Source organism: Endocarpon pusillum, assembly GCF_000464535.1.
Source record: "Endocarpon pusillum Z07020 unplaced genomic scaffold C718735, whole genome shotgun sequence".
NCBI classification, from domain to species: Eukaryota; Fungi; Ascomycota; class Eurotiomycetes; order Verrucariales; family Verrucariaceae; genus Endocarpon; species Endocarpon pusillum.
This window is the reverse complement of record NW_006913576.1, coordinates 23968-36864: the sequence shown is the minus strand read 5'-3', so window position 1 is coordinate 36864 and position 12897 is coordinate 23968. Positions and strand designations below refer to the sequence as shown.

General features: G+C 29.6%; 1 protein-coding gene across 1 annotated transcript; it reads left to right on the top strand.

Moving 5' to 3' along the window:
- Positions 1-10836: 10836 nt before the first annotated feature.
- EPUS_08534 (uncharacterized protein) lies at positions 10837-11313 on the top strand (the record flags this gene model as incomplete). Its single annotated transcript, XM_007788454.1, has 1 exon — positions 10837-11313. The coding sequence occupies one exon, from the start codon at positions 10837-10839 to the stop codon at positions 11311-11313; it is 477 nt and encodes a 158-aa protein (XP_007786644.1).
- Between the last annotated feature and the right edge of the window lie 1584 nt (positions 11314-12897).

Below are 12897 nucleotides of genomic sequence, written 5' to 3'. Positions count from 1 at the left end.
GAGCAAGGTATATTAATAGGTGTGCTGAAATTTGGTAACCAGGTTCCGCTTAGGACGGAATAGTATTTAACTTTACAAGTTCGAGTCTTGTCATCTATATAGTATTAGAATTATATGTTGTCGACTAATTGGCAAGTCATAAATTTTTGGTATTTACTATTGAGTGTTCGAATCGCTCCAACATAAATTATACTGTTAGGTATATTTATAGACGTGATATTTCAATGGTTAGAATACTGTACAACGGATACAAGATATCTGAGTTCGAATCTCAGTCGCGTTTTAGCCTTCATAGCTCAAAGGCAGAGCAAGATACTGTTACTATTTTGATAGATGTTCGATTCATCTTGAGGGCTTCATATTGTTTAGAGGTGGATATAGTTCAATGGCAGAACAACTGTATGTGGCATAGTCTATCCTTGTTCAAATCAGGGTATCCTCCCTATCTGTTCTATCCCGTCCCGTCCCGTCTCACCCTGTTCCGTCCCGTTCCCGTTCCCGTTCCCCTAGAGGTAAACGTAAATTGGAACAACAAGATGAAAGTGAAGCAGAATCATCTAAGAAACCTAAATTAGATGATTCTGATAGCGATCTAACTTCACTAGATTCCGCGGAAATAGAGGAATTAGGAAAATCAATTCAAGATTCCCCAGAGCCCCAGCCAACTGAGCCAGTTCCAACTCAATCTCCTGCACCATCTGCTCCATCTCCAGCTCCTGATGCATCTCAACCCACTCCGATGAGTCCACCTAAAAATCCTTTATCTCCTCCATCCTTAACGCATACTCCAGAAACACCTGAAGAGCGTTATTTACCAGATGGTGTAGGTATACCAGTTGAAGATAACGATGCCTGAATAATGGATTAATAAGCTTATAAAATGTTTATCGTTAAATGTTTAATACATTTAAACATAATAAAAATTATAATAAAAAGTAGATAGGGTATTTAAATAAATCTAAGTTAAACATCACATATATAATTATATATTTAAAAACTTGTTAAATAAATCTAAAATGTTAAATTATCAAACACTTACTTCAGTAACAGAAGTATTGTTAGTTACAGTACCAACTTTATTAATTGTAGCTTTTGTAACAATAGCAGAAAGAAAAACAATGGGTAGCATGCAAAGAAGATTGGGACCGAATGCCACAGGCTATTTTGGTTTACTACAACCATTTGCAGATGCATTAAAATTACTTTTAAAAGAATATGTCGGGCCTGCGCTGGCCAATCGTATATTATTTTTTATAGGTCCCATATTAACTTTAATTTTTTCATTGTTAGGTTATGCAGTAATACCTTATGGGCCAGGTTTAACATTAGGAGATTTGGATTTAGGTGTTTTATATATGCTAGCTGTATCTTCAATATCTACCTATGGAATTTTATTAGCCGGATGATCTGCAAATTCTAAATATGCTTTTTTAGGATCCTTAAGAAGCACAGCACAGCTTATTAGTTATGAATTAATTTTAAGTTCGGCTATTTTAATAGTTATTTTATTAACTGGTAGTTTAAATTTAACTATTAACGTAGAAGCACAAAAGGTTGTATTTTTTGTTATGCCTTTACTACCTATATATATTATATTTTTTATAGGTTGTATAGCAGAAACAAATAGAGCACCTTTTGATTTAGCCGAGGCGGAATCAGAATTAGTCAGCGGATTTATGACAGAACATTCTGCCGTTATATTTGTTTTCTTCTTTTTAGCGGAGTATGCTAGCATTGCTTTAATTTGTATACTCACTAGTATATTATTTATAGGGGGTTATATTGAAATTTTTTCATTTGATATTATAACAGAAAAATTTTTTTTTATAAATATTATTAATGTAATTGATTTTTTTAATTATTTAGGCGAACCTTTTATGAATGTTATTTATGTAATTGATTCTTTTAATTATCGAGGCGGCGAAACACAGATTAATCTATTTAATGTTTTTTTTTATGGTTTAATTACTAGTTTAACCTTAGGTATTAAATCTTGTATAATGATTTTTGTATTTATATTAGCTAGAGCTTCTTTCCCTAGAATACGCTTTGATCAATTAATGTCTGACTGTTGAACTATATTATTACCTGTTATAATATCGCTTATTATATTAATACCTTGTGTAGTGTATAGTCTTATTTTAATACCTACTAACTTTTATTTAATATAAGTTTGCTTTTATTAATAGTTCTCATTTTTAAACCCTAAAAAGGCAATAATTAAGCGTTACCTTTAATTAACATAATCTAAGAAAATATCCTGTATCGACTTTATTAACTGTAGCTTTTGTATCAATAGAAAGAAAAACAATGGCTAGGGTACTTTGCTAAAAAGATTGGGGCCGAATGCACCAGATGTAATAACTGATGGTCCAGAATGAAGGACCAACTGGGGATGATTATAACTGACACACGTGTGGTTTAAAGTTATATTAAAAGGTATTTTAATTTAAAACCTTAGTAAAGCAAACCATAAATTTTACTCCCATCAGTTTTATTTTCAAACATAAGGGATCTATCTAAATCTGTACCACATAAAGTTTCTAAGTAGCCCGTCCCTGTCCCCGTCCCCGTTCCCGTTCCCGTTCCCGTTCCCGTTCCCGTTCCCGTTCCCGTTCCCGTTCCCGTTCCCAGAGTAATATATCATATAACGGAACACTTAAAGTATTTGATCAAAGTCAATAACGTTTAGTCATATATGTAATATTTATATATATACTTTTAGACAATCCGCAGCTTATACTAATATATATGGAAAATAAATAAAAATTTTATAATTTACTAAAAATTTTCCAATTAATAGACCTAAAGATTTTTTATTTATTTTTTCTGTATAATATAAATTCGAAATAACTGTATTTAACAGTTAACGAAGGGTGAGTAGTTTAAAAAATAAAAATTAAATTTAGGTTTCCTCAGGGGGGGGTGGTCGAGGGGGGGCGGGTGGGGGGTGGAGCAGTTAACGAAGGGTGAGTAGTTTAAAAAATAAAAATTAAATTTAGGTTTCCTCAGAGTAATATAATATAAATTCGAAATAACTGTAATGTAACAGTTAACGAAGGGTGAGTAGTTTAAAAAATAAAGATTAAATGTTCCTTATATAAGCTCAACTGTTAATTAAAAACTTTTATATATTAATTAGTACATTTATAACGTACTATAATAGTTAACAAAGGAAATATTGAGTTTATGTGAGAAAATACATTTATATTTATAATATCCATAGTTACTTAATCAATAATTGTATTAGTACATCTTTAAAGAATTGATACAAAAGTTGCGCTTTTTAACTCTAAACTCAACAATTCAACGTATAATCTATGCATATTCTCCAGCTTAAAATATATAATACTTTAAATCTAACTGCACATTAAATACAAAATCTAGACTGAGAAAGTGACCTTTTAGATCAAGATACTACAAAACAAAACCTAGACAAAAGGCAAAGCCTTGATTTAGATCAAGATTTTCGGGAGCAAACTATTTTAAATCTTAGACAAATCAGTTGAAAAACATCTATTGTTTCAAGTACGAAGGTAGAACAAAGTATAGATGGAGGGGAAATTAGAGAAAGGCTAACGAAAATAACAATGTGAAAAGAGAGGTGATTTTTATCTTCAAATGCAAAGGATATTGGAACACTCTATTTAATGTTTGCTTTATTTTCAGGGTTAGTTGGAACAGCTTTTTCTGTTCTCATACGTCTTGAATTATCTGGACCAGGTGTACAATATATAGCTGATAATCAGTTGTATAATAGTATAATAACTGCACATGCCATAGTTATGATATTTTTTATGGTCATGCCAGCTATGATAGGTGGGTTTGGTAATTTTTTATTACCTTTATTAGTTGGTGGGCCTGATATGGCATTCCCCAGATTAAATAACATTAGTTTTTGATTATTAATACCAAGTTTAGTATTATTTTTATTTGCAGCTATGATAGAAAACGGTGCGGGTACAGGATGAACTCTTAAAGGAAAAAGGGAGTTAATTTATGGTGACATAGATCAAAGTAAACTCTTCTCGATGCGTGAACATCCTCAAGTATACTACATTAATTTAGTATTACAAGTAATTCGCTACTCATGTATACTTTTAATATATAATATATTAAACTATACGTACGTAAAAATGTGAATATCAAGGGGACAATACGCCTGATTAGTAAGTAAGCGTTTATTTACTAGTCATCAGAGACTAAACGAAGAGCATCTTAATAATGACAAATTTATATTTCAAGAATGATTAGTGGGATTTACTGATGGAGATGGTAATTTTTCTATAACTAATCAAGGAGACAAATGAGGTTTAAGTTTCAAATTGGTTCAATCTAGATATAATTTAAGAATTTTAAATTATATAAAGAAAGAGTTAGGGGTAGGTTCTATAACTAAAGATGGTACAAAAGGACAATATTTTATAAGAGATAAAAAAATTATACAATCTAAAATAATACCTATCTTTGACAAATATCCTTTATTAACTAGTAAACATTTTGATTATGTTAGATTTAAAGAAGCTTTATTAATATTAAATAATGACAATATAAGTAAAAAAGATAAAAATACTAAACTTTTAAAACTTAAAAACTCTAAATTAGAAGCTAATTATATATCACCCGCTTGAAAAAATGTAGCTTTACCTTTAACAGATGCGTATACAGCTAAAAGTGTTATGAATAAAAGCTGATTAATTGGGTTTATAGAAGCAGAAGGTAGTTTTTATTTAACAACTAAAGATTCAAAAAGAATAGTTCATGGCTTTGGTCTAACACAGAAATTAGATAAGATAGTTTTAGATGCAATGGGTCATATACTTCATATTAAAAACCCAGTTATATATAAAGAATTACATAATCATTATATATTAGATACCACTAACTCTAAAGCAATCGAGAACATAATAAACTATTTTATAAATACTATGAAAGGTATGAAGTCTGTAGAGTATAGAATATGAGCCAGATCATATAGAAAACATAAAAAAAATTATGATAAATTATATGATATAAGAGAAATCGTAAGGAACCTGAGAAAAAATTTGTTAGAAATATAATTAAGATTAAGGTATAGTCCGAACAGTAAATAAATTTACTGAGTATAACCATAGTTTATATGTTTTATAAATGAAGTTATCAACACAATTGTTATCCACCATTATCCGGTTTACAAAGTCATAGTGGACCTAGTGTAGATTTAGCTATCTTTGCTTTACACTTATCAGGTATAAGTTCACTGTTAGGTGCTATGAATTTCATTACAACTATACTTAATATGAGAAGTCCAGGTATAAGACTACATAAACTAGCTTTATTTGGATGAGCAGTAGTAGTAACAGCAGTGTTATTACTGTTATCTTTACCCGTTTTAGCCGGTGCAATAACTATGCTTTTAACCGATAGAAATTTTAATACATCATTTTTTGAATTAGCCGGCGGAGGTGATCCTATATTATATCAACATCTTTTCTCAACAATAATGTTTAAAGAATTATTATTTTTGTTTATAATATCATCTACTTTTTTTAAAGTAACAATTAAATTGTTAACTGCTAATTTTTTAATCTTTTTGCTATTTGTTTTAATGATAGTTAAATCTGTAAACATAACGAATAATTGTTTTGAGTTTACTTTGTTTTATCAGAAATATAAATCTTATTTACCTAATGCATTACCTTCCAGTGAATTTTTAACCTGATTTATAGGATTTATTGAGGCTGATGGTTCTTTTATTGTTAATAATAGGGGAGACTTAGCTTTTATTGTTATACAATCTACTAGTGATATTAGAGTGTTATATTATATAAAGGAAACGTTAGGTTTTGGTAAGGTAATATCTCAATCCGCAAAATTTAGCAGATATATCACACAAAGTAAAAAAGAAATAGAAATTCTTATTAGTTTATTAAATGGTAATATAGTACTGCCTACTAAACAAAAAAAACTCGAAAATTTCATTAAGGGATTTAACAGTTGAGCCAATAAAGGTAACATTAGACTAGATTCTATAGTTTTTATTGAAAAGATTATTTTACCTAGTCTAGATAATAGTTGATTGGCCGGATTTACAGATGGAGAAGGATGTTTTACATGTTCTATTGGAGAAAAAAAAGGATTCAGTTTTATTTTTAGTATAGCACAAAAAGGAGAAAGTAATTTATATATATTAAAGCAACTTTGTACAATATTTAAAGGAGGTATAGTGTCAAATCATTATATAAAAACCGTGTTTGAATACCGTATATCAGGAGTCAAAGCTTGTGCAAATATATTTCCTTACTTTGATAAATATACTTTGTTAACTAAAAAATCTTTAGCCTATACCTTATGAAAACAAGTTCATGTAGATTTAGTAAACAAACATTATCTTGATACTGAAAAAAGGAAACAAATAATAGAAAAAACCAGAATGATAAACAAATCTAATATTCTTTAGAAAAGGGAAAACAAGTCATGGTTTAACATATAGGTTAATAAGTTATGAAGCTATTAAGACAGATGTAAAAAAAAAATATAAGATCTAAATTAGCAAATATTGCGTATATATTTATATATGTTGTCAATATACCATAGATTTAGTTAATGCTTCAAAAACTACTTGCAACTCTTAAGTTTAATTATTTTGGATAATCAAAAAAACTAAACATATTTAGTATTTTTTATAATTATACTATATATAAGGAAAAATTAGTATAAGCATTAGCGATACTAGTGTTACGGTTAATAAATTTCTCATTTAAAGACCGTCGGTTATTTAAGTGACCGCTACAGACTGGTTCACTGGTAGGTATCTGAAATGATGCTTAATGTACAGTCGGTTTCTTCCATTATATTTACTTTATATAATGCACAAGCCCGGAGTTATACTATCGGTACCTGTATTTAATACGAGATTATAAGCAATGCTGATAATAAGTTAAATTTGAAGAAATGGATTTTTTGGTCAAAAATGGCCCCTAGATAAAGTAATCTATCTAATGAAATGGACTATATGCTGGAACTTTGAGTATACATTAAATTATACTTTATCAGTAAGCGGTATAATATTAGCACTTTGTGTTATACTTTATCCCTGTAAAGTGAAAACTTTTTTAATGTCAGATAATCAGCCGGTAACAAAAAGATTAAATTTCTTAGTAGGAACCTCAGAGACTACACGTCCATTATCCTCTAAGTTTTCCTTATATAAAGAAAACAATAAAGACTTAAATAAAGCTTGAAATCAATGGTTAGCTGGCTTAATAGACGGAGATGGTTCTCTATCAGTTAGTAAATCAGGATACAGTAGCTGTGAAATTACAATGTCTTTACAAGACGAGCATGCTTTATTTATAATTAAACAAAAATTAGGTGGATCTATAAAATTAAGATCCGGAGTTAAAGCGCTTAGATACAGATTACATAATAATAAAGGTATGGTGGAGTTAATTAATAGAATTAATGGTAATATTAGGCACACATCAAGACTAAAACAGTTAGAAAAAGTATGTTTATTATTAAACATACCTATAATATACCCAAAAACCATTACAAAAGATAATGGCTGGTTTTCAGGGTTTTTTGATGCAAACGGTACTATAACATATTCCATTAAAAATGATAATCCTCAATTGTCTATTAGTGTAACAAATAAATTATTAATTGATGTGGCTGACTTTAAAAATATCTTTAAAGGTAATATCTATTTTGATAAAAGTCAAAATGGTTATTACAAATGATCTATACAAGCCAAAACTGACATAGACTTTTTTAAAACATATTTATCAAAATACCCATCCAGATCTAATAAAAAACAAAGGTTATTTCTAGTAGACCAATATTATTATTTAAAAAATCTTAAAGCTTATAAAGCTTCAGTTGAAAGCCCCTTATTTAAAGCATGAATTAATTTTACTAATAAGTGAAACAATAGAGGATAAAGATATAGTCCAATTAAATTAAAAATATTTAATATAATAGCTAATTTTACCTGTATATATAGATATTTCAGTAAAAAATAACATAAATATTCCTAGACCTCATGCATTTGTAAATTTACCTTTATAATCGTCGTTTCTCAACAAAGCCATTATTTATGCTATGATAAGTAATTTAAAAAGCATGGTAGATAGAAAAATACCTCTATGAGAGTGTGATTACTCGCGAATAACAAGCGTACTTCTACCTTTATATTTTCGTTACGAAGACAATTGATGTATATCTCCGGAATGAGTAGCTACTGAAAACCATAGACCGGATTATACAGTGTTTGAAGTATGTCTAGTACCTGGAAATTTATATGGCGAATGCACTCCGTACTTAATAGCTGAAATTAAAAATAAAGCTGCCATCTCTTGATGAATGCTTATGGAAAACCAGTTATGAGAACAAGCTGATAAGCTTAAACAAGACAATGGAAGACTTTGAGTTATGGCTCAGATAGGCTTTGAAATATGTTTATTTAAGTTTGACGTTACTAGGTATCCTTCATACTGTGGAAACTATGAGAATTTTATGCCTTTATTACTCAATGGCTGAGGAAAAGCAGATTTAGATTATTTAGGTATTTAGTACATAACTGAATCTACAAATAATGTAGAACAAATAAGAGTTGTAAAGTGAAGATTAGATGTACCTAGTCAAGCTATTCACATACATGGATTATTTGAGCATGTTAGAACAAGAAAACCTTAAATTATATATATATAGGTAAAGATAATTTGTGTTAAAAATTTTTTTTTTGATTGCATCCAGAAGTCTACATACTTATTATACCAGGATTTGGTATAATAAGTACTACAATATCAGCTAGTTCAAATAAAAATGTATTCGGTCGAAAAATAGATGGCCCTTTAAATTTTATTATAAAAATTATATGAATAATAACAAATAAGAATTTAATGCAACAAACTATATGCAGGAAATTAACAAAATTAAAAGCTACTATTAAAATAAGTCATATTTACTACATTAAATATTATGCCTTAATAGTAATAAAGCTAATAAATATAAACAAATTGTTTAATGTTAACAACCCGCAGATAACCAAAACACTATTTTATACAAATTATAAAATAAAATCTTATACTTCTTTAATACGTAAAAGATTAAGCATGTTAGTAGGAATCTCAGAGGCCATACGTTTGTTATCAACCATTTGTAAAAAAAACTTAAACACAAGTCACATAACAAAAGACAAATTTAATGAATGGTTAGCTGGATTAATAGATGGAGATGGTTGTTTTCAAATATCAAAAAAAGGGTACGCTAGTCTTGAAATAGTTATGGAAATACGAGATAAACAGTGTTTATATACGGTTAAACAAAAGTTCGGTGGTTCTGTGAAATTAAGATCAGGAATTAACCATATAAGATACAGATTACATCATAAACAAGGTATTATAAATATCATTGAAGCTGTAAATGGTTTGATACGTAATCCTAATCGTTTACTACAGTTAGGAAAATTATGTGAAAAGTATAATATTGTGCTTAAATATCCTAAAGATCTAAATTATGATAACAGTTGATTAGCAGGTTTTTTTGATTCAGATGGTAGTGTATACCTTAACTTATTGTCAGATCAAATTTTTATAACTGCAAGTCAAAAAAATAAGTTTTTGTTAGATTGTTTAGTAACTTTATATGGAGGCACTATTTATCCTATGGTTAAAGTAGGTGCTTTTAAGTGAACTGTATACAGAAAAGATGAAATAATAAACTTGCTTAACTATTTTAAATCCAACCCTTGTATTTCAGCTAAACAAAAAAGATTAAAGTTAATCCCTAAGTATTTTGAACTTAAAGCATTAAAAGCACATAAGGCTCTACCAGATACAATACTAGGTAAAGCTTGAACTAGTTTTTTAAACAAATGAGACTATTATAAATAAGTTGATAAAGAGATGGTCCAATATAATAAAAAAAAAATTTTTTTTTATTATTATGTATCTTGGAATGGTATACGCTATGATGTCTATAGGTGTCTTAGGTTTTGTAGTTTGAAGTCATCATATGTATAGTGTTGGTTTAGACGTGGATACTAGAGCCTATTTCACAGCAGCTACGTTAATTATAGCAGTACCTACGGGTATTAAAATATTCAGTTGGTTAGCAACTACTTACGGTGGATCATTAAATTTAACACCTTCAATGTTATTCGCATTAGGGTTTGTTGTAATGTTCACGATAGGAGGGCTAAGTGGAGTTGTTTTAGCTAACGCTTCTCTTGATATTGCATTCCACGATACATATTACGTAGTCGCTCATTTTCACTACGTACTTTCTATGGGTGCAGTATTTGCCCTATTTAGTGCATGATATTTCTGAATACCTAAAATCACAGGTTTGAATTATAATATGTTGTTAGGTAAAGTGCACTTCTTGATATTATTCATTGGAGTTAATTTAACATTTTTCCCTCAACATTTCTTAGGTCTACAGGGAATGCCCAGAAGAATAAGTGATTACCCTGATGCATTTGCCGGCTGAAATTTAATAAGTAGTTATGGTTCTTTAATTAGTGTGGTAGCCACGTGATTATTCTTATACATTCTATACGTACAATTAGTAGAAGGAGAAGTTTCACACAGATATCCTTGATTAGCTCCACAGTTTTATAGTGATCTATTTCAAACTTTATTCAGTAGAAATTATAATTCACTAGAGTGAAGTTTAAATAGTCCACCTAAACCTCATGCATTTGTGAGTTTACCCTTGCAAAGCGAAATAAAAATAGTTATTAGAAGAAAAAAATACCCTTACATATGGTTAGCTTTTATTATAATGTGTATCCCTGGGTTTGGTTTAGTTTATATTTATACTGTACTGTATGATATACATATATCTGAATTAATGAAAATAGCATCAGATCTAATTCCTGATAGATTGTACATGAATGTTGATAGCGGTTCAAACGGCGATGATGACGTCCCAGGTCTAAGTAGTGATACATCTGATGTATCTGATATGGACCTCGAACAGAGCCAGCAGCACCAAGATTTACAAGATCAGATGGAGCGTCGTGCAGAGGAACATCAACGCGAGTTTGAGGAACAAGCTCGTGTGGAAGATCTTGAAGGGCAGAATCGTCAGCTTGACGAGCAAGCTAGTCAGTTAGAAGAGCGTGCTCGTCAGCTTGAGGAACAAGCACGTCTGGATGAAGTGCTTGCGCAACAGGAGCGTGAACTTGCTAATCGGCTTGAGGCGGAATCTCGTCAAGCTGACGAGCAAGCTCGTCAGCTTGAGGAACAAGCTCGTCAGCTTCGTGTATCAATTAGTCGTAATATAGAAGAGATTAGGGATATTCAGGAAAGACAGGCTAATGAATAAATAGGTGATATTATAAGTAAAAAGAAAAAAAAAAAGAAAAAAAGAAAAAAAAAAATTTGGTGTAATCTGGCTATTAGTAATTTAACAAATGCTTTATAACCCATTTGGTGTAATATCTGTAATATTGTACATCTCAGTTGCAAGAAAAGCTATTATTGCAAGTACTTATACTGGTCACCCTCTATATATCTTTATTAACTGAAAAGATATAACCTTTATTTAATTCAGCCAAGGTAATAGTAACAATACTAGCACTGGATCATACGTAATTTATAAAGATTCCTTCTTATTAGCGTTTAATTAAATTATAATACTATACATCTATTTTTTAATCGATAATTTTTTAATTAAATAAAACCAATATCTGCTTTTATAAATATATGTGTAGATAATAAAAATAAATGGAAAGCTTTAGGCAGTTAAGCAAATTTAATCAAAATATAAAAACATTAAATGACACTCCTGTTCCTTGAGGGCTATTTTTCCAAGACACCGCTACCCCTCAGATGGAAGGACTAGAAGAATTGCATAATAATATATTATTTTATTTAGCCATTATAATGTTTTCCGTTAGTTGAATATTTGTATCTATAATAATAAACTTTGCAAAATCATATATATCTAATAAATATATAAACCACGGTACATTAGTGGAATTAATCTGAACTATAACACCAGCTTTAATTTTAATATTAATTGCATTTCCATCTTTTAAATTATTATATTTAATAGATGAAGTTATTGATCCCTCATTAGTAATATATGGTGAAGGGCATCAATGGTATTGAAGCTATGAATATCCAGATTTCACTAATACAGAAAAAGACACTATAGAGTTTGATTCTTACATTATACCTGAAAGTGACTTAGAAAAAGGGAAACTAAGAATGTTAGAAGTAGATAACAGAGTAGTAATACCCGAATTAACACATACACGTTTTGTGGTATCGGGATCAGACGTGATACATTCATATGCCTGTCCTTCACTTGGTATAAAATGTGACGCATACCCAGGTAGATTAAATCAATCATCTGTATATCTGAATAGAGAGGGAACATATTTTGGCCAATGTTCTGAGCTATGTGGTATATTGCACAGCTCAATGCCAATATGTATACAATCAGTAACTTTGCCGAAGTTCCTGTATTGATTGTATGATCTAATAACTGGATAGTATAGAGGTATTAAAAGATCAGGGTTATCTATATATAACGAATATTATACATTAGTGGTTAAACAAATAAATTAAAATACTAAAAATCTATTTTTTAATAGATAACTTCTCTAAATAGATAAAACATATATCTCCTTTTATAACTATATATATATAAAATTAAAAAAAAAAAATTAAATGAAAAGCATTAGAAACCTAAAAGATTTGATTATAAATAATAAATATAAGTACATTTTGAAGCCGTTAGCATGTGTACTATTAGCATGCCTTATAAAGTTTAGTTTAATCTGATATTTCAAGCCAGATTTAAACGATCTGATACAATTTTTATTTGTGTATGTACCAGCTGGTATGGTAACTGGTATAATGTACATGGGTGAAGTTCCAACTGGCACAGACAACACTACAA